Below are 22,713 nucleotides of genomic sequence, written 5' to 3'. Positions count from 1 at the left end.
TCTTCTGTCAAAAAGACATTTCTTGTAATGCACATACGCTGGTGATGAATTCCCTGTTTTTACTGTCTGAGAAATCTTCATGTCACCGGAAGTTTTGAACGAGTTTTGCCGGGCACACAGCACGAGGCTGACAGCTTCTTTCTTTCACGCTTGAAGGGTGCTGTCCCGCTGTCCTCCGACCCGCGTCGTCTCTGATGAGGAGGCTGCTGTCATTCTTGTTTCTCTGTGCAGAGTCTGTCTTTTCTCTCTGGCTACTTTTAAGATTTTCTCTGTCATTGGTTTTCAGCAATTTGATTATGATGTGGCTTCATATGGTTTTCTTCATGTTTTTCTTGGATATTTGGTTTTCATTTTCATCAGACTTAGAGAATGTTTGGCGGTTGTTGCTTCACATACTTTTTCTGCACCCCTTCGGCCCCCTCCCTCGTTTCTGGCACTCCAAGTACACTCCTGCCAGACCGCACGGTGTCTGCGCACAGGCCCCTGAGGACGTGCTGTCCGTTCACCTTATTCTCTCTGGGCTGCATGTTGAATTGCTTCCATTTCTCTCTTCAAGGTCATTGATCTTTCCTTCTGTGGTGTCTTAACCTGCTGTTAACACCATCCAGTGTATTTTTTAAATTCAGATATTGTATTTTTCATCTCTAGAAGCTTCTCGTTTTATATCTTCTACTTCTCATTATGTCTTTGTCCCTTAACAGTCTTGAATATACGGTGCATGTTCGTGACGGACAACTGAACATCTGTACTTGCTGATTCTGTCACCTCTGGCCACTGTTTCTATTGATCTATTTGACTGCTGGCTGTGGGTCATGTATTCTCAATGCTTTGTATGCCTAATAACTTTTGGTTGGATATTTTGGGGTCCTGGATTCTGTTATTCCTTTAAAGAGTGCAGGATTTTATTCTGGCATACAGTTAAATTACTTGAGCTCAGCTTGATCCTTTCAAACTTTAAGATTTCTTGGGGCAGATCAGGTTAGCCATTAGCTTAGCATTTATTTACCCCCACTACTGAGGTGGTACCACTGGGGACTCTCCTCAGCATTGGCCCTGGGTATGAAGAGCTCACTCCACTCTGGCTGGTAGGGAGGCGGGTTTGAGTTCCAGGAACTGACTCGCCACTCCCAGTGGTTCTTCCCTAGCCCAGTAGATTTCACCTGACCCACATTCGAGGGGACCCCTGCAGATCTCCAGAGCCGAGCCGATCTCGTGCTCTCTCCCCTTACCCTCTCAGTAGCTCTGTCCTTGCTGGTATTATCCCCCCAAATTCCAGCCACTGAATTTGAATCTGTCTCCTTGACCCAGAGACTCAGAGGAACTGCTGGAGTCTGGATCCCTCCCCGGCCCCGCCCCGGCATGGCAGCCTGGAAATGGCTCCGAGGCAGCCTTGGGGCAATTGTAGGGCTCACCCCATTTCATTCCCTTCTCTCGGGGATGACAGCCCTCTACTTTCTGTTGTCCGATGGCTGAAAACAGTTGTTTCATATATTTCGTCTGGTTTTCTCGTTGTTGCCAGTGAGAGGGAAGTTCCCAGAGCAGTTAATCCTTGTTGGCCGTAAGCAGGGGGCTAGGTGCTCTTTTCTATAATCTCCAACTTTCGGCCAGCTTCCTGCTGTATGTGTAATGTGGCTAATGAGCTTGTATTGGGGTAGACAAGTCAGTGGTTTCTTGTTTGCTTTCACTTGCATTACTCTTCGTACAAAACATGGTTTCTTTGCAAAATCTTTTGAAATCACTTATCTGTTTTCTGACGTGAGTTTAGTTAAATACACTGATACTTAGATAACAATCTAGGCAATCATGTGACACATTACGATGATTTCAGGCAACAGGTAAGGTTGCCACCCTCCTGCCCTCTGCACGGGCGAAGCCTCACCATCGCCTCAGGACACAGCCTGCCCTGCGTGTGGCCATCTGACCAAAGACCGATGGAGGGCACACAGCGTCCATCTGCGTCTTACTTATAGGTAGAACCTAATTTCCTTCTTAGGTTTTGAGACTTGAAGCAAATCCGATGAGCTTGTCTTGAGCGCCCCCCGCACCGGGGAGATGCAAGCACAGCTGTTGTCAGCTCGGCTCGGGACCAAAGCCGTGGGCGGTAAGGTGATGTCAGGTGCTAAAGCCCTGAATTTACTCTGTGGGTCTTTTAACTGACCTACCGAGTCCTAACCAGCATTTACAACAGTATGCAATAGAACAGAAGCTAGCAGGCTTCATCACTTGTAGGAGAGATCAGCTTTCTTCCGGATGCCCACGGCTTGTTCCCTAGCACGGCGAGGGATCTGGGGTAGGAACGAGGGCCATTAAACAGCCAAGAATCTCCTGCGTTGGGAGAGGGGCCTCGGGAGTGTGGTCATCCAGCCTGCATTTTCCAGATGGAGACCAGGCCCGGAGAGGGGAGCACATTCGCTCAGCCTTACCCAGCATGGGGACAGCACAGCTCAGACCACACCTCCCCACCCCCGAGAGGGAAAGGGGGCAGCTGACTGCTGTCACCGGTGGGGGGCTTCGGGCACGTGGCCGTTACCTGTCTCGCAGCGAGGTCCCTCGAAGGGCTCTGAACAAAGGCAGGTGAAATTCCCCACCAGGTCGACACACGACCCTCCATTCAGGCAGGGGTCAGAGCCGCACTCGTCCACATCTGGGGGCGGCAGAGGTGGGTGCTCGGCTCCGTGCCAGCCTTTGAGCACCTGGCACCCTGCGCCCCTGCCTCCACCCGAGGGCACACTCACCCGTCTCGCAGGCCGCACCCGTGTAGCCGGCCGCGCACGCGCACACCGCGGAGCCGCCCTCCGCCTGGCACCGGCCGCCGTTCTCACACTCTTTGGCATCGCATGGAGACTGTGCTACAAGCGCAAAAGGGTGGAAGGCCACTGGATCCCCAGCTGTGGTGGCCCCAGGGGCTCCCGCTGAGCCCCACTGCTGACGTCTCTGGAGGGCATCGGGCCCTGGGGGACCAGGGCAGTCCCAACCCACCGGCACTGAAAGCTTCTCTGAATGGGGTTTATTTCAGCAGACCTGGGGAGGAGGGAGGGTGTGCCTATGCCTGGCGGGGGACGTGGGGGTGAATGGGATCCAGCTCCTGCCCTCCTGGGCAGTGCCCCTGCTAAGATGACCGTGACAGAGCTGTCATCACAGGACAGGGCTCTGGGGCTGAGAGATTCCTCCCAGCTGGGCAGGGGGCGCCGCCTGTGATGGAGCCCTGAGGGGGTGCAGGAGGGGCCTGAGTGGTCCGGGGCTGAGGATCCAAGGTGGGCGAGGCGACACTTCTGGCTGTAAGGACAGCCCTGCAAAGGCCCTCGGCCCCCAGTCAGGCGGCAGGGAGCAGGCGGGAGCCCGCCCTGGTCGGCGCTCTGGCCGGCCCCTCGCCCGGGATGCGGGCCACACCTGGTGGCTGCTGGCAGCAGGTGGGGGGCCACTGCCTCCCCAGCTATGTCACCTGTCCTGCTGAGAGCTCATCCCCAAAGGACTCAATACAGGAACCAGACGGGACCCCCAGAGCGGGTGACCCAGCCTCGAGTCAGGGAGGGAGGAAGAAGGCGTGGGGGTGTGGAGGTGCCTTGGTGGCCGAGGGCACATGGTGACCCCTGTCTCTGGGATCCTGACTCCACCAGAGAGCAGGGCCGGGCATGGGTGTGGGAAGGGAGACTCGGGCCGAGCGGTACCCACGTCCCTGCTGGACTCTGCCCACAGCATCCCTGCTGTCATGGGCTCTGGGGGCCGAGGTGGGTCCTGAGACCAGAGAGCCTCGTGGGGGACCGGGGGCTGGTACCCATGGGTGTTGCCGTGGTGGCCATGAGGCAGCCAAGGCTCAGGGCTCCTGGCTCTGGTCCCAAGCCCTCCCAGGGTCCCACCCGGCCCAGACGTGTGGATACACACCAGAGTTAAGGACTTTAAAACATTCCCTGTGGCCATAAGACACTGGTGCGGTTACTTGTACACACTCGATTTAACCACGTGTTGTATGTTTCTCTAAGTAACAGCTGCACGTCAGTAAGCGTACGTAGGAGACAGTGTGTCTGGCTGAGCCGATGAGGATCAGCGGTCATCGAGCTTTGATTTTAAGGGGCTCTGTTTGTTGCGCTCCCCTAGCGGCTTCCCACAGTGACACGGGGGTGGGAGTGGGGCGTTCACCTTCCTTCACCAGGTGGGTGAAGGGCCAGGGTGCGGGGGCCCCAAAGAGGTGCTGCATGAAGGGTGGGGAGTAGAGGCCTGATCAGGAAGCACTGCTTCCAAAGAGCCGTGCCCAGAAGCGGGGTGGCAGACGGGCGTGTGGGCTGCAGTTTGGAAGCAACAAGGGGGTCTTGAGAAAGACCCCAACCCACATCTACGCCGTAAGATCCCCGGGATGGAGAGAAACGCCTGCACTCCTGCCGGGAGCAGCTGGGGTTCAGGGTTTCAAGGGTGCAGGCCTACGGTGAGACGGGTCCGGAACCAGGCCCTGCCCTGTCCCAAGGCCTCACCCTTGGCTGTGTGTTGCTGTCAGTGCTCCTGTCATGCCCACAGGGCAGGGCCTCTCCTCTGGAGTCTGGGCTCCTGCACCCCCAGGCCCCCTGCGGCACGCTGGCCTGATGCCCCCCACCAGGCTAGCCACCACTCCCTGGTCGGGCAGGACCATCCCCGCGGCCCTGCAGCCCCTGGTTCCTCTCACCTGTCTCACAGGTGGGGCCGCCGAAGCCGGCCGGGCACTGGCAGATGAAGCTGTTGACGCCGTGCGTGCAGGTCCCGCCGTTCTGACACGGGTGGGAAGCACACTCGTTCACATCTGGAAAACAGGGCAGCCGGGGACTCAGTGGAGGTGCCGCTGGGGAGGACCTGCCGTGGCCCGGGGCGGCGTGGCTGCAGAGCCTGCCCACGTGCTCACCGTCACGGAGCCGCTGCGTCTGGCTCCCCCAGCGGCGCCTGCTGGACGCCACCCACACCACGGGGCCAGAGGCCCGAGGCCGTGCTGCTGGGTTCCTCCAGGTGGGCGGTCCCAGCAGAAACTCACCTAGGTGGCACCTCCTCCCCGTGAAGCCCGAGAGGCAGGCGCAGGTGTAGGAGGGGTTGCCCGTGACGCAGTCGTCGATACACTTGCCGCCGTTGAGGCAGGGGCGCAGGGCCAGGCACACGGAGGCTGCGGACACAGGGAGGGCAGGGCCGTCAGCCTGGCCCCGGGGGCCCCTCTCGGGGGAGGTGCTGCGAGGTCCGCTGCTGCTGGGTCTCCGTTACCTCGAGGACGGGCCGCCCGCAGGGCTCAGCTCTTGGGGCCCACCCTCCGCAGGGGCAAGGCCACCGAAACCCGCCGTGAATGAGCACATGTGGGCAGGTGGTTTCAGACCTCCTGTTACTTCGAGGGCCCCGGGAAGACGTGGCTGGTGTCAGGGAGGTAGGGAGAGAGGGGCACTCCCGGAAGTGCCCTCGGGCCCCTAGCCCCACCGAGGGTGTGGGTGCCTTTGAGGACCGTCCCTGCCCCCACCGGTCCACTCACCGAGCCACACCGGCACTCAGGCCGCGTAGTCCGGCTGCCCTACAGCGGGTGGCGGCTGACTGCCTGAGCCCGTGTCAGGACCAGCCCTTCTCAGAAGGGAGACTGCCAGGTGTGGGCACCCCGCCTCTCAGGTGTGAACCCACCCTCCCTCCCTGGTGACTCCAGACTGACGCGCACGGGCTCCATCTCCCGGGCTTGCAGCGTGGGGCGGGGACACGAGGGGGCTGGTCCCCCTGCAACCCCACTGGACCGTGCCCCTCAGGGCCTCCGTGCGCGAGAGCTTTGAGGGCCCAGCAGGGCCTCCTCCATCTACTCCCCGCAGAGGCCTGGGACGGGAGAGAAGCACCGCCACGTGGGAACGGCGTCCCCGAGGGACTGACCTGCCCCTCCTCTGAGGGCCCCACTCCTCAAGCTCACAGCCGGCAGCCTCTGCGGGGAACATGGACCTACCCACGCACGCACGCACGCGCACCCACGCACGCACGCGCACCCACGCACCCACGCGCACCCACGCACGCACGCATCACGCACGCACGCACGCACACCCGCCCACACCAGTCCGCGCCTGCGCCCATACTCTACCCCTCAACCACAGCCCAAGCCGCTGGCAAGCGCCACGCCTCTCCGCTGCCCACGCAAAGGAGCGGTGACTGAGTGGTGTTCCCGTGCCCTGAACCTCCGCGGCTCCGAGCCCAGGTGGGTGTTGCCACGCTGGGGGAGGGGGGTGAAATCAGTGCGCTCCTGGCCCTGTGGGCCGCCCCCTCGTTCACACTGGGGAGTGGGTGGGCTCAGGCTCCCCGGGCCTCTCTCACCAGGGCCCATATCCAGCCCTCGGCGCGGTACACACCTGCCCTCCCCAGCGCCCCCCCTCGGTGCGCGCCTGCTTCCCTGGCAGGTCTGGTGGGCTGCCTTGCGCTGGTGCTTCCCTGGGACAGTGTTCAGGAGAAGCAGCCCCTCTTGGTGGCCTTGGTCCCCATGGGGGTGGGAGGCGATCTCTGGGGGAGGTCCCAGCACCGGCCTCACTGGCTCCAGGCTTGGCGGGGGGAGTGATCAGCAGCGCTCCGTGGATCGTGGCGCGGCTGAACCAGTCATTTGACACCCTCCCCCCTCCGTTTATAAGCAGGGGTTTCAGGAGGGTCTGTGACCCAGAGCCACACAGCAGGAGAGCCGGGAGCACATCCTTCTGTGGCCAATCCTGCTGTTTCCACAGGCCTCGCGCTCGCCCCTGGGGTGGACCCTGCTCCCGTCTGCTCTGTGTTCTGTGCCCGAAGGACCCCGGGCGTCAGGGAACTCCCTCCTGTCAGGTAGATGTCCAGGTTGTCACACGAGCACGAAGTCCCACCAAGAAGCAAGGCAGCAAAATGGGTGAAAAGAGGTCCTGCCTCCCAGGTGGTCCTGAGGGCGCTGGAGGCCACCCAGGGGTGCCCAGGATTCCCTGGGTGGGAATGTGACTCCAGCTCCTCCCCTTTACACCCCTTCGCACTTCAAACCGTGGTCTCCAGCAAACCCCCTCCCCTCAGCAGAGGCAGGAAGGCCTCCCAGGGGGAGACTGAGGCTCAGGGGTGAGCCTGGGGGAGAGGAGCCGAGGTGGGCGGGGCCGTGCGCCCCCAAGAAGCCCGGGCCTCCCCCTCCCCTCCCCCGCCATCCCGCCCCCCCTAACCCATGCCCCTCCGCCACCCCAGCCACTCTCTCTGTCCTCTTACTTGTATGGCCGCAGCCCCCCACGCGCACCTGGGCATCATCGATTCGGAACGCCCAGCGCCCGGGCACGCCTACGTTGGTGGTGCTCTCCACCTCCGCCACGTCCGCCGTGCGTGAGCCGGGGATGCTGAAGTAGCGCTGCCCGTCGCCCGCATTGAAGCCGGCCTGGGGGTGGGGGGAGAGACGGGGGCAGCTGTGGGCTGGGTCCGCAGGTCTCCCTAACGTTCCTGAGACCCACCTCCCGCGGGGGCGGCCTTGTGAGCTGCGTGGGGAGTGCTGAAGATTCAGGAGCATCCTCGCCGACCCGCCGAGCTGTCCCGCCTCCCAGCCACGCCGCAGCCTAGCCAGCGGTTCCTCCCGCTGCTGACCTGGTTGGGGCCTGGCAGCCGGCCTCCCACCCCTTCCCGCCCACTCCCGGGCTCCCGGGCCTCCCCTAGTGACCTCAAGAGAAAGTAGAGCGCCTGGAGCAGGGGGAGGGGCACTCCCAGGCCCTGGGGGCTCGCACTTGACCACCCTCCGCACCTGGGATTTTCTGCTGGCCACTGTCCCTCAGGCCACGGGCCAGGCCACAGCGCACACAGAACTCTGTCCCAGCTGCAGCTGGCCTTGGAGGGCCGGCCGTGTGGGTCAGGACAAAGGTGCTTTGGCCCGAAAATGTTTCTGTGGTTCTCGGCCGGGAGAGGCCTCTGCACAGCACTGGGCGCGGGGTGTGTGTGTGGGGGGCGTCCACCTGCCTTATCAGCTCGTGACAGTCCCAGCCGTGGGGAGCAGGGGCCCCTACCTGGGCCGCGATGCCCCCCAGACCAGCGGCGTCGCCCCCGCTGCTGGCGTGCGTGCCCGTAGTCCACGTGATAGACTCGTAGTTGAAGATGGTGAAGGAGAGCTTGCCGTCGGTGATGAGCACGGTCTGGAACGTGTTGACCTGCCAAGGAGGGGCCTGAGCGGGGCCTGCGCCCCTGTCTCCACCCAGAGACCCCGCCCCGCCCACATTGCTGTCGCCCACTGGTCCCTCCTCTGTCTCCCCAGCAAGACGGTCAGCCACAGGGAGGCCCCGATGACCTCGGCCTCCATCCTCCGCTGTGTCCCCACTGCCTGCCCCCCCCAGTAATCTGATGCCTGGTGAGCGCGTGAAGCCCACTGAGGGGCTGTGGAGGCCACGGACGCCAGGAGCAGACAGTTTCCTCTGTGGGTCTGGGGGCACAGAGGGCTCGTGACTACCTGGCCAAAACCACAAAATCACCTCATGTGACATGAACAAAAAAGTAAAAGGAAAAAGGGGAAAGATAAAAAGGGAAAAGAAGGAAAGGCAGTTTTTAATCGTTAAGTTTTTTGGTTTTCATGGAATCCTCCATGAAAATATTAGTGGGCAGTGTATACATAAGAGGTGCTATTTCAGAATGGGCAAAGGGTGAGAATGTTTAAGAAATGATCGTAGGACAAATAGGAAACTCTGAGAAACAATTAAATTGGAGCTTTATATCTCTTATGAAAATAAATCCCTAATCGAGTAAGGTTGTAAATGAGGCTGTCGGCCTAGAGGAAAATGTAGGCGAATATGTAGAACGTCTAGGGAAAGACTTTTAAGCCTGACATTTGTTAAAATTGCAGAAACCAAAAAGGAGACCTATACATTTGACTACAAGAACTTCTGGATATAAAAAAGTGTCATGAGATCAAGCTGAATGGCAAAGAGTGAAGTGAAAAGTGTGTTTATAACATACACAGCAGAAAAACCGGTGATGTCTTTAATTCAAGTAGAACTTCCACGGATCGATAAGAAAAAGAACAAAAAGATTACAGAAAAATTGGCAAAGGGTGTGAACAGAAACATCACGATAGAATACGACTAGCCACTGATTCACCGTTACTAGAAATCAAAGATGTGTAAAGCTGAAGAAACCAGGGGCATTCCTTTCTTGCCTGTAGAGTTGGCAGGCAGGAAAATAATAGGGCATTTGGCTGGGGTGCAGGGCTACAGGCACTTCTGAATGTGGCTTATGCAACTGTGAGCGGGCAGATTTTTGAGGGGAAATCAGACTTCCGCAGGCAGCAATCTCCCTTCTAGCAACTCATGCCAGGATGATTTCACGAGCCCCTGGGGGCTATGCAGCGCCCCTCGGGGCACCTCGTGATGGAGGCAGCAGGCCCACCGGAGTGCAAGTGCCGCCACACCGGGCTGGCACGCAGGCATCGCACATGGGGGTGTCCCACGGTGAAAGATAACAGCAGGGAAACCAAGCACTCTCCTGCAGGAAGGCAAGCTCAGGTGCTAGGACCCAGAGGACAGGAGGGTGCGAGGGCTGGAAGGTCTGAGGAGGGCAGGACACGGTTGGGGTTGGTCCACAAGGCCAGTGGAGGGACTTTGTGAGCTATGAGGCCCAGACGTTTGAGGAGGACGAGGACATGCCCGAAGATAAACCATCACTTTCTGTTGATCGACCTGCCCCTGCAGGTGCCCCCAGGGGAGGGCTTCCCCATCTCCCAGCTCCCAGACTGGTTTCCACCCCAAACTCAGAAGCCCGGTTCCCTGTCTCACAGGATAATCATTTTGGAACTGACATCTCTGCGTCTGAAAAGAGGAGAACGTTAAGGTTTCCTCGGTCTGCTCAGGAGGGGCCCTGGGCGCCTCCTTCCTCCCAGGCGGAGAGGTAATAGGTAAAATGACTCTGCAGAGGTGAAATTATAACATAAAAAATGACGTAGAAGAACATATAAGAATGAGGAAAGTGCCCACAATACTGTTGAGTGAAAGAAACACTCACAAAACAGCACGTTCCAGGTGGTTTTATTTATTTTTTAACGTGTGGGTTGATTCACAATAGGACATGTTGAACGGGAGTTATCTCCTGCTGGTGGGGCTGTAGATTCTTTTTCTCTACTTTTTGTTAAAAAGACATTTTTCTTACAAATTGGCGATAAGAAAAAACAAAACATACAAAATGTTAGGGGGCTACGTGTGAACAAAAGTTCAGTGGTGAAATTTCTTTGTAGTAATGTTTACAGAAAAAGCCCATCTTTCCTGATCTGCTGTCATAGTCCTGTTAAAACCCCCAGCAGTGACGGTCCCTCTCGCAAGTTACCTGACAAGCAGCTCGTTTCTCTTTTGCCTCTTGGAGGCTGGAGGGCTCGTGAGCACCGCCGCCTGCGCGCCCCGCCCCGCCCCGCCCCGCCCCGCCCCGCCCCGCCCCGCCCCGCCTGAGCCGCCCCGCCTGAGCCGCCCCGCCCCGCCTGAGCCGCCCCGCCCCGCCTGAGCCGCCCCGCCCCGCCCCGCCTCAGCCGCCCCGCCCCCGCCCCGCCTCAGCCGCCCCGCCCCGCCTCGCCTCGCCCCGCCCCCGCCTGAGCCGCCGCGGCCGGGGACTCGGGGCTCTGCTCGGCACGTCTAGGACCGAGCCGTGTGCCCACTGTCCCCGCCCCTCCCACCCCGTGCCCGCGCCTGCGATGGGAGGCCGGGCACCGCCCTCGATGCTTCTCGCTCCTCCTCAGCCCAGTGTGGTCACACCCACCCTAACGGCTGAGCTGAGCCCTCCAGTCCCTCCAGCTCCAAACCTCCCCCATGTGGCCGAGCCGGGCCCCCAGGCTTGCACAGCATCAAGGAGAGGCCACGTCCTGCTTGCGTGGCGTCCCTGTTACGTGGTCGCTGGTGTCCCCCCTGCTAGAGGGTGCCCCACGGGAGAGTCAGTCCTGTGCTCTCTGTCTGGGGCCGCCTCCCCAGAGCCCAGAACACTGCCTGCCCCAGACGTGCCCCTAAAGGAATGTGTATTAAATGTGTGGACATGCTGTCCTGGAAGGCCACCCGCTCCCCAGTGCTTTTCTCTAGAGAGCCGCCCTCTGTCCCGCGCGGTTGTGGCCCAGCACCCATCGCGGGCCTGGCCGTAGGAGGTGCCGGTCACGCATCTGCTGCCGGAGGGGCTATGCCGCCCTCAATGGGGATCCGCCCACCACACTGACCACGCTGGGTAAAGTGGTCAGTTATTCTGGACTTGCGCTGTGGCCGTTTGGCGTTATCAAGGGATAATGTATTAAACGGAATAAACTTCCCATTTAGCCCTTTGAGAGTGCTGAACCATTCCAAATGGAAACCCTCTAACAGACCATCTGCGTCCCCCGAGCGAGCGAAGGGCTGTGTTGGGGCAACTTGGCGTTTCCCCGGACGCGGGTGGTTTCCAGGAGGCCCAGGCTCCATCCCCGCTCCAGCCTGGCCCTGTGACCCTGGGCGAGTGGCTTCCGCCCCTGAGCCCAGCTGTCCCCTCCGGGCACGAAGTCCAGGGGTTAGGTCTGGCCCACTCAGCAAGGCAGGGGGCACTGGAGGGAGACTCTGGGCCCCAGACGGATGTCCTCCCTTCCCCAGGACAGAACACTCACGGGGGAAGAGGAGCTGCCTCCGAAGAAGGTCACGCGGTACCAGGTGGCTATGAACACCCAGGTGGCGGAGAAGCCTGGGAGCTCGGGGAAGTAGCGCCTGACATCCTCTGTGGCCCTGCGCAGCGTGGCTGCGTCGGTGGCCTCCCGGTAGTACACGTCGCCCGCACGTCGGTTGTCCACGTCCGCCCAGAAGGCCGCCACCACGCAGCGGTCCTTGGCGATGGGGAAGGCCACTGGGGTGAACTGAGAAACCTCCTTCAGGAAGGAGATGATCCCGTTGTTGTTTACCTGTCGGGGCAGAAAGCCAGAGAGGGGCCAGATGGGGGCCTCCTCAGCCTCACCCCCGGCACCCTCTGAGGCCGAGCCAGCCTTGGGCAGGCTATTTTCAGGATGGCCTGACAGTTCCTGGCCCCTGATTTGGGATCCTTGGGCCTGCTCCAACCCCTCCCGGACAGGCCGTGGCTCAGGGCACAGGCTCCGACCTGTTTGCTGTACACGGTGCCCTGCAGAGTGCCTGGCCCGGGGCTGCCAGTGTGGGGTGGGGATCCCCTGGTGTGGGCCCTGGCTTTGGGCAGTAGGGGGCTCAGACCTGCCCAGTGGCCCCAGCTCCTTGGTCCGACTCCCATCAGGGGCCGCAGGAGGGCAGGGCAGTCCCGGACTCTGAGCCAGGTCTGGAAGGGTGAGCAGGAGGCATGCCTGCCGAGCAGGGGTGGGGGTGGGCTGGGACCACTGTGGACAAGGGGAGGCTGGGAGGGCCTCGATGACCAGATGGGGCACCTGTGCTCAGGACTCCAGGTAGTGGAGCCCCAGAAGGCCCCCGAGCACAGGAGGTGGAGCGGCATCTTTGTGGTCAGACACAACTGGTTCTAGCGTTGACCCGGCCACTCTCTTTTTTTTTTTTTTTTTGTACGCGGGTCTCTCACTGTTGTGGCCTCTTCCGTTGCGGAGCACAGGCTCTGGACGCGCAGGCTCAGCGGCCATGGCTCACGGGCCCAGCCGCTCCGCGGCATGTGGGATCCTCCCGGACCGGGGCACGAACCCACGTCCCCTGCATCGGCAGGCGGACTCTCAACCACTGCGCCACCAGGGAAGCCCCCGGCCACTCTCTAGCTATGCAGCCACCAGGCAAGTTAGGCTTTGCCTCTCTGTGCTCTGGCTTTTCACCTGTAGGAGGGGGCAAACACTCATTCTGGCCTCACGGGGCGCTGGGCAGGGTTGAGTGGACTAACGATCACAGATTTGGCTCTAGACCATCACGATGTATCCTGGAAGACTGTGGTCAGACCGTGCTTTTAGAAATGACCCTTTGGGTGAGGGCAGGCTCTGTAATCCACACCAACCAAAAGGGCAGATAAATACACCTCTCTTCTTTTTTCAATAAAATTATTTATTTATTCATTTATTTAATTTTTGGCTGTATTGGATCTTCGCTGCTGCATGCGGGTTTTCTCTAGTTGCTGAGAGCGGGGGCTACTCTTTGTTGCGGTGCGCGGGCTTCTCATTGCAGTTGCTTCTTTTGTTGCGGAGCACGGGCTCTAGGCGTGTGGGCTTCAGTAGTTGTGACACATGGGCTTCAGTAGTTGTGGCTCACGGGCTGTAGAGCGCAGGCTCAGTAGTTGTGGCTGAAGGGCTTAGTTGCTCCGCGGCATGTGGGATCTTCCCGGACCAGGGCTCGAACCCATGTCCCCTGCACTGGCAGGTGGATTCTTAACCACGGCGCCACCAGGGAAGTCCAATACACCTCTCTTCTTAAAGGCATCAAAGAGTGAACAAGGGAGCATATTTCAATTCCAAAGCTTGGACAAGAAGAGACCGGAGGTGAGCCCAGTACTCAAAGCTCTTTTCCCCCTGAGTGAGTGCATCTGCAGATGTAGAAGCAACAGCTGTACGACAGACCTGTAATTTTTTTTTTTTTTTTTTTTGCGGTATGGGGGCCTCTCACTGTCACGGCCTCTCCCATTGCGGAGCACAGGCTCCGGACATGCAGGCTCAGCGGCCATGGCTCACAGGCCCAGCTCCTCCGCGGCACGTGGGATCCTCCCTGACCAGGGCACGAACCTGCGTCCCCTGCACCGGCAGGCGGACTCCCAACCACTGCGCCACCAGGGAAGCCCCAGACCTGTAATTTTTGAAGCTTCATGGAGGGAAAGAGATAAATGCCAAAACTCGGGGCTAGCTCAAGTGAGGAACCTGATAACTCCCACATTAAGCTGGGACCTCTAAGGCCCCCTCATAATCAGGGTGAACCCAAAGTAAGTGGTCCTTATGCAGATGTACACTCCACCTTCCCTTCACCTGGGCCATCCAGGCACTTCAAGCCTGGAACTTAGATTAAGGTGGTTCCTGACAGGGAGCACCCCTAGGTTCTAGGCAGGAGTAAAGAAAAACCCTCCTTGGAACAAGATGTATCATCCTAGGCCTCAAGTTATTCCTGTAAACATTTGTTCAAATACAAATTCCAGAACACAGTCAAAGATAACCAGGCACACAAGGAAGCGAGACACTGCTAACAGGAATAAGCAGAAATAAGAGACATGTCAGATATTGGAATTATCAGACACAGACTATAAAATAAGTAAGTTTACTATGTTCAAAGAAATAAAATGCAAGCTTTAAAATTTCATCAAGAGAATAGCCAAAATAATCTTGAAAAAGAAGAACAATATTGGAGGACTTATACTTTCTGATTTCAAATCTTATGACAAAGCTACAGTAATCAAAAGAGTGTGGCACTGGCACAAAGACAGACAGATAGATCAATGGACTAGAACAGAAAGCCCAGAAAGAAACCCTTGCATATATGGTCAGATGATTTTCAACAAGGGTGCTAAGACCATTCAATGGAGAAAGGACAGTCTTTTCAACAAATGGTGTTGGGAAAACTGGATATCCACATGTGAAAGAATAAAGTCAGACCCTTACCTAACACCATTTACAAAAATTAACTGAAATGGATCAAGGGCCTAAATATAAGAGCTAAAAACATAGAACTCATAGGAAAACATAGGACAAAAGCTTCACAACACTGGCTTTGGCAATGACAACAAAGGCACAGGCAACAAAAGAAAATATAGACAAACTGGAGTTCATCCAAATGAAAACCTTTTGTGCATCAATAGACACCTTCAGCAGAGTAAAAAGGTCATCCACACATGGGAAAAATATTTGCAAATCATATATTTAATAAGGGATTAATAGCCAGAATATATAGTAAACTCCTACAACTCAACAACAAAAAGCCAAACAACCTGATTAAAAAAATGGGAAAAGGACTTGAATAAAAGTTTTTCCAAAGAAGACATACAAATGACCAACAAGCCCATGAAAATATACTCAATGCCACTAATCATTAGAAATGCCAATCAAAGCCAAAGTGAGCCACCATGTTAACACCCATTAGTATGGCTACTATTTTTTTTAAAAGCCAGAAAATTACAAGCATTGGTGAGGATGTAGAAAAACTGGAACCCATGTGCATTGTTGGTGGGAATGTAAAATGGTGCAGCCACTGTGGAAAACAGTAGGCAGGCAGTTTCTCAAAAATACTACAAATAGAATTACCACATGATCCAGTAATTCTACTTCTGGGTATATATCTGTACTAGTCTGATAGAGCTGCCATAACAAAATGCCACAGACTGAGTGGCTTAAACAACAGAAATGTTATTTACCCACAGTTCTGGAGGCTAGAAGTCCAATACCAAGGAGCCACTAGGGTTGGTTTCTAGTGAGGCCTCTCTTCCTGGTGTATAGATGGCTGCCTTCTTGCTCTGTCCTCACAGGGCCTTTCCTCTGTGTGCACATGAGGAAGGAGAGAGCTTTCTGGTGTCTCTTCATCTTCTTATTGGATTAGGGCCCCACCCCTATGACCTCATTTAACCTCAATTACCTCCCTAAAGATCCTATCTCCAAATACAATCACATTTGGGGTTAGGACTTCAGCATATAAATTTTGAGGGGACACCATTTAATCCACAACAATACCAAAAAGAATTAAAAGCAGGGTATTGAAAAGATATTTGTATACCCATGTTCACAGCAGCATTATTCACAACAGCTGAAAGGTAGAAACAACCAAAGTTCCATCAAGGCATGAATGAATAAGCAAGATGTGATATATGTATATAATGGAATATTATTTTAAAAAGGAAGGAAATTCTGACACATGCTACAACATGGATGAACCTTGAAGACATTACACAAAGTGAAATAGCCAGTCACAAAGGGACACATGCTGTGATTTCACTTATATGAGGTACCTGGAGTAGTCAAAAATCATAAAGACAGAAAGTAGAATGGTGGTTTCCAAGGGGAAGGGGAATGGGGGAAGTAGTCTTTAATGGATATAGACTTTCAGTTTTGCAAGATGAAAAGAGTTCTGGAGATGGATGGTGGTGATGGCTACACAACATGAATGTCCTTAATGACACCAAACTTACACGTAAACATGGGTAAGATGGTCAATTTTATATTATGTATATTTTCCACAATACAAAATTTTATTAAAACATCATCAGGATTGGAAATTATTTTTTAAAACCCATTTAAAAGAACTAAGCAGAAATTCTAGCACTAAAACCAAATAACAGACATTAAGAGAATTTCTGTTTAAATTAGACATTTAAGAGCAGGTTTGATGGAACTAAAGAAAGAGTGAGTGAACTGGAACTAGAAGACAGGTCAGAAGGAACGATCTGCAATTTAGAACAGAAACAAAAAGGTGGAAAATGAAGATAAGATCAGGAATATGGGAAGCAGTAAGATGGCCAAATGTATGATATGGAGCAACAGAAGGCAAAGAGATACAAATGCAATAGTTGAGAAATTTCCAGAACTGATGAAAGATATCAGATTGTATATTCAATAATCCCAGTGATTCCCTACCTGGAAAAAACAAAAACAAAGCTATAGAAAACAAATGCTGGAAGTGCAAAAAGTCAATGACAAGGAGATAATCTTAAAAGGAGAAAACAGATAAGTTACCATTAAGGGCATTACAGGTAAACTGACAGCTGACTTCTCATAAGCAACAATGGGAGCCAGAAAAACAGTGGAATTATATATTCAATATGCTGACAGATATATAAACTGCCAACATAAAGTTTTATTCTGAGATAGAATATCCATTACTGCTGAAGGCCAAATAGAGATAATCCATACAAATAATAAATAAATAAATAAATAGCAGACCCCTACTAAAAGAAATTCTAATGGGAATGGGACTGGTGTGGTTTTCCAGCTGACCCACACTAAAAGAAATTCAAGTAAAAGGAAATTTAAAGTCAGAGATGCAAAAAGGAAAAAAGGACAAAGAAGTTGTTATGAGGCCACCATCACCCTGATACCAAAACCAGAGAAAGATACTACATAAAAAGAAAATTACAGACCGACATCACTGATGAATATAGATGCAAAAATCCTCAACAAAATACTAGCAAACAGAATCCAACAACACATTAAAAGGATCATACACCATGATCAAGTGGGATTTATCCCAGAGATGCAAGGATTCTTCAATATACGCAAATCAATCAATGTGATACACCATATTAACAAATTGAAGAATAAAAACAATATGATCATCTCAATAGATGCATAAAAAGCTTTTGACAAAATTCAACACCCATTTATGATAAAAACTCTCCAGAAAGTGGGCACAGAGGGAAACTACTTCAACATAAAAAAGGCCATATACGACAAACCCACAGCAAACATCATTCTCAATGGTGAAAAACTGAAAGCATTTCCTCTAGGATCAGGACCAAGACAAGGATGTTCACTCTCACCACTATTATTCAACATAGTTTTGGAAGCCCTAGCCCGGCAATCAGAGAAGAAAAAGAAATAAAAGGAATACAAATTGGAAAAGAAGAAGTAAAACTGTCACTGTATGCAGATGACATGATACTATACATAGAGAACCCTAAAGATGCCACCATAAAACTGCTAGAGCTAATCAATGAATTTGGTAAAGTTGCAGGATACAAAATTAATGCACAGAAATCTCTTGCATTCTTACACACTAATGCTGAAAAATCTGAAAGAGAAATTAAGGAAACACTCCCATTTACCACTGCAACAAAAAGAATAATATACCTAGGAATAAATCTACCTAGGGAGACAAAAGACCTGTATGCAGAAAACTGTAAGACAGTGATGAAAGAAATTAAAGATGATACCAACAGATGGAGAGATATACCATGTTCTTGGATTGAAAGAATCAATATTGTGAAAATGACTATACTACCCAAAGCAATCTACAGATTCAATGCAATCCCTATCAAATTACCAATGGCATTTTTTACAGAACTAGAACAAAAAAAAAATCTTAAAATTTGTATGGAGACACAAAAGACCCCGAATAGCCAAAGCAGTCTTGAGGGAAAAAAACGGACCTGAAGGAATCAGACTCCCTGACTTCAGACTATACTACAAAGCTACAGTAATCAAGACAATATGGTACTGGCACAAAACCAGAAATATAGATCAATGGAACAGGATAGAAAGCCCAGAGATAAACCCATGCACCTATGGTTAACTAATCTATGACAAAGGAGGCAAGGATATACAATGGAGAAAAGACAGTCTCTTCAATAAGTGGTGTTGGGAAAACTGGACAGCTACATGTAAAAGAATGAAATTAGAACACTCCCTAACACCATACACAAAAATAAACTCAAAATGGATTAGACACCTAAATGTAAGACCGGGCACTATAAAACTCTTAGAGGAAAACATAGGAAGAACACTCTTTGACATAAATCACAGCAAGATATTTTTTGATCCACCTCCTAGAGTAATGGAAATAAAAACAAAAATAAACAAATGGGACCTAATGAAACTTCAAAGCTTTTGCACAGCAAAGGAAACCATAAACAAGACGAAAAGACAACCCTCAGAATGGGAGAAAATATTTGCAAATGAATCATCGGCCAAAGGATTAATCTCCAAAATATACAAACAGCTCATGCAGCTTAATATGAAAAAAACAAACACCCCAATCCAAAAATGGGCAGAAGACCTAAATAGACATTTCTCCAAAGAAGACATACAGATGGCCAAGAAGCACATGAAAAGCTGCTCGACATCACTTATTATTAGAGAAATGCAAATCAAAACTACAATGAGGTATCACCTCACACCAGTTAGAATGGGCATCATCGGAAAATCTACAAACAACAAATGCTGGAGAGGGCATGGAGAAAAGGGAACCCTCTTGCACTGTTGGTGGGAATGTAAACTGATACAGCCACTATGGAGAAAAGTATGGAGGTTCCTTAAAAAACTAAAAATAGAACTACCATATGACCCAGCATTCCCACTACTGGGCATATACCCAGAGAAAACCATAATTCAAAAAGACACATGCACCCCAATGTTCATTGCAGCACTATTTACAATAGCCAGGTCATGAAAGCAACCTAAATGCCCATCGACAGACGAACGGATAAAGAAGATGTGGTACATATATACAACGGAATATTACTCAGCCATAAAAAGGAATGAAATTGGGTCATTTGTAGAGACATTGATGCATCTAGAGACTGTCATACAGAGTGAAGTAAGTCAGAAAGAGAAAAACAAATATTATATATTAACGCATATATGTGGAACCTAGAAAATGGTACATATGGTACTGCAGGGAAGAAATTGAGACACAGATGTAGAGAACAAACGTATGGACACCAAGGGAGGAAGCAGTGGGGGTGGGGGTGTGATGCATTGGGAGATTGGGATTGACATGTATACACTGATGGGTATAAAATGGATGACTAATAAGAAAATAAATAAATAAACATTTAAAAAATAAGGAAAAAAAGGACAAAGAAGTTGTTATGGGCTGAATGTTTGTGCCCCCTCCCCTCAATTCATACGTTGAAACCTACTCCTCAATGTGATGGTATTTGGAAGTGGAGCCTTTGGGAGGTGATTAGCTCATGAGGGTGGAGCCCTCATGAATGAATTTAGTGACCTCAAAAATGAGACTGCAGGGAGCTCCCTTGCTTATTCTGACATATGAGAATGCAGCGAGAAGATGGCCATCTATGAATCAGGAAGTGGTTCTTCACCATACTCTAGATCTGCTGACCGCTTGATCTTGGACTTCCCAGGCTTCAGAACTGTGAGAAATAAACATCTTTTTTTGTTGTTGTTGTTTAAATCACCTGGTCTATGGCATTTTTGTTATAGCAACCCAAGCAGACTAAAGCAGAAGGTTTGAGAATAAATCTAAATGAACATTGACCACATAAATAATGCTTTGTGGAATTGTGCTTAAAAATATATAGAATTAAAATCCATGACAATAACAGCCTGTAAGTTGGGAGAGTATAAATCATGTTAACGTGATTCAAGGTCACTGTATTTTCCAAGAGAAGGACAATGGCATTAATAAACTTATTAATGAACATTGATAATTAAAAGCACATATTTTACTGCCTAGGATAATCACTGAAAGAATAGAAATAGTGTAGATAGTCCTAACTGATGGGGGGATAAAATGGGATGATTAAAATACTTGACATAAAAGACGGCAAGAAAGGAGAAAAAAAGGAAATATAAAGCAGGTGGAACAAATAGCACAAGAAGATAGTAGACTGAAACACAAGTACATGAATAATTCATTAAATGGATATGATGTTCTAGTTAAAATATATACTATAAATTAATCAATAAATAAAACATTAAAATACTATATATAATACCATTCAAATGCTAAGCAAAGGAAACCCGGTATAGTTATATTGTTTTCAGGGAAACTAGACCATAAGGTAGTAAGTATTGTTAGAGATAAATAGGGTTACTTCATAATAATAAAGAAAGATATAACAATCTTGTATTTGTATATACCTAATAAGAAAGCCTCAACATATAAAGATGAAAAACTGACAAAAGAAAATAGGTCAATTCGTGTGATGAATTGGGAGACGGGGACTGACACATATACACTAATATGTATAAAATGGATAACTAATAAGAACCTGCTGTATAAAACATAAATAAAATAAAATTCAAAAAAAAAGATAATAGGTCAATTCATAATCATGGTGGGACATTTCAATACATCTTTGCTAGTAAAATATACACTAGGCAGACAAAAATAATCTGTCAGAATATAGAAAATTTGAACAATGTAAATAATAACTGACCTAATATATAACACAAATATAACATTAAAATTTACCATATACTGACCACGTAGCAAGTGTCAACAAATTTCAAATGACTTCAAAAAGTATAGAGTTTGTTCTCTGGCCACAGTGCAATTACACTGAAAATCATAACCCCCAAAAGGTAGAAAATTCCTATGTATATGGAAATTAAGAAATATAAATAACTTTGGACAGAAAGATAACAAAAGTGTTATTTAGCAACAACATGTGAAGGTATGGTGAAAGCAGAACTTAGAAGCAAATTTATAGCCACATTTTACCACCACATTACTAAAGGTCTATTTATAGCAGTTCCTTTTACCCAAGAAAAAATTACAAGGCAGAATAAAAGGTAGGAGACACAGTTTGAAGAGACACAGCAAATATCAGAACCAGACATGGCAGGAGGTTGGAATTATCAGACTGGGAATTTAAAACAACTCTGAGTAATATGCTAAGATATCTAATGATATTGTAGACAGCATGCAAGAACAGATGGGCAATGTAATCAGAGAGATGGAAACCCTAGGAAACAACAAAAAGAAATGCTAGATATAAAAAGCACTGTAAAAGAAGTAAAGAATGACTCTGATGGGCTTATTAGTAGACTGGATACAGCTGAGGAAAGAATCTCTGACCTTGAGGATATTTCAACAGAAACCTTCAAAACTGAAAAGCAAAGAGAATAAAGACTGAAAGAAAAAAAAAACGCAGAATAAATTATCCAAGGACTGCTGGACAACTATAAAAGGAGCAACATACATGTAGCAAGAATTCCAGAAGGAGAAGAAAGAGAGAAAGGAAGAGAAGAAATATATGAAACAGTAATAACTGAGAATTTCCTCAGATTAATATTAGACCACAAACCACAGATCTAGGAAGCTCAGAGAATACCAAGAAGGAGAGGTGCTCAAATCCCCTAGGCATATCATTTTCAAATTATGGAAAAATCAAAGATAAAGAAAAAATCTTGAAAGAAGCCAGAGGGAAAAAACACCTTACCTACAGAGGAGCAAAGATAATAATTATACCTGACTATTCCTCAGAAACAGTGCAAGCAAGAAGAGAGTGGAATGAAATATTTTAAATGTTGAGAGAAAAAACCCACCAACCTAGAATTCTGTACCCTGCAAAATTATCCTCAGTGAAGATAATCCTTAGTGAAGGAGAAATAAAGGCTTTCTCACACAAGCAAAAATTGAGGAAATTTATTGCCAGTAGACATGCCTTTCAAGGTATGTTAAAAGAAGTTCTTTAGCGAGAAGGAAAATGATATAGATGAGAAATCTTGATCTTCATTAAGAAAGGAAGAGCATGAAAGAAGGAATAAAGTAATAAAGGTAAAATAAAACTTTTATTTTTCTTATTCGTAACTGATCTAACAGATAACAGTTTGTCCAAAATAATAATACCAACAATGTTTTCAATCATATTATATATGCATATGTATGTACACACACGTATATATGATATATATATTATAAAACTATAAGACATTGATGAAAGAAACTGAAGATGACACAAGTGGAAAGATATATGGTGCTTACGCATTGGAAGGATTAATATTGTTAAAATGACTATACAACCTAAGGGAATCTACAGATTCAATGCAATCCCTATCAAAATACCAATGGCATTTTCCCACACAACTAGATCACATAATTCTAAAATTTGGATGGAAACACATAAGACTGTGAATAGCCAAAACAATCTTGAGAAAGAAGAACAAAGCTAGAGGTATCACACTCCCTGATTTCAAATTATACTACAAAGCTATAGTAATCAAATAGTATGGCACTGGCACAAAAACAGACACATAGGTCAATGGAACAGAATGGAGAGACCATAAATAAATTTGCTTACATATGGTCAATTAATATACAACAGAGGAGGCAAGAATATACTATGAGGAGAAAGACAGCTTCTTCAAGAAATGGTGTTAGGAAAACTGGACAGATATATGGAAAAGAATCAAACTGGATGACTTTCTCACACCATATAAAATAATAAACTCAAAATGAATTA

At 50.2% G+C, this 22,713-nt stretch overlaps 1 protein-coding gene across 20 annotated transcripts in view; it reads right to left on the bottom strand.

The window, feature by feature from the left end:
* SNED1 (sushi, nidogen and EGF like domains 1) overlaps positions 1–22,713 on the bottom strand; it is a 90,701-nt gene that overhangs the window by 45,689 nt on the left and 22,299 nt on the right. For all 20 annotated transcript variants that reach the window (XM_067027363.1, XM_067027344.1, XM_067027342.1 and 17 more), the window contains exons 2-8: positions 11,537–11,824; positions 7,956–8,096; positions 7,177–7,339; positions 4,994–5,119; positions 4,655–4,768; positions 2,736–2,849; positions 2,531–2,644 (exon numbers count right to left, since the gene is read on the bottom strand). In XM_067027363.1, coding sequence (XP_066883464.1) covers positions 2,531–2,644; positions 2,736–2,849; positions 4,655–4,768; positions 4,994–5,119; positions 7,177–7,339; positions 7,956–8,096; positions 11,537–11,824 — 1,060 coding nt within the window. The remainder of the gene's footprint in view (positions 1–2,530; positions 2,645–2,735; positions 2,850–4,654; positions 4,769–4,993; positions 5,120–7,176; positions 7,340–7,955; positions 8,097–11,536; positions 11,825–22,713) is intronic.

This window comes from Kogia breviceps, chromosome 2 (assembly GCF_026419965.1).
Source record: "Kogia breviceps isolate mKogBre1 chromosome 2, mKogBre1 haplotype 1, whole genome shotgun sequence".
Classification (NCBI taxonomy): Eukaryota; Metazoa; Chordata; class Mammalia; order Artiodactyla; family Physeteridae; genus Kogia; species Kogia breviceps.
This window is presented reverse-complemented; position numbering and strand designations above follow the sequence as displayed.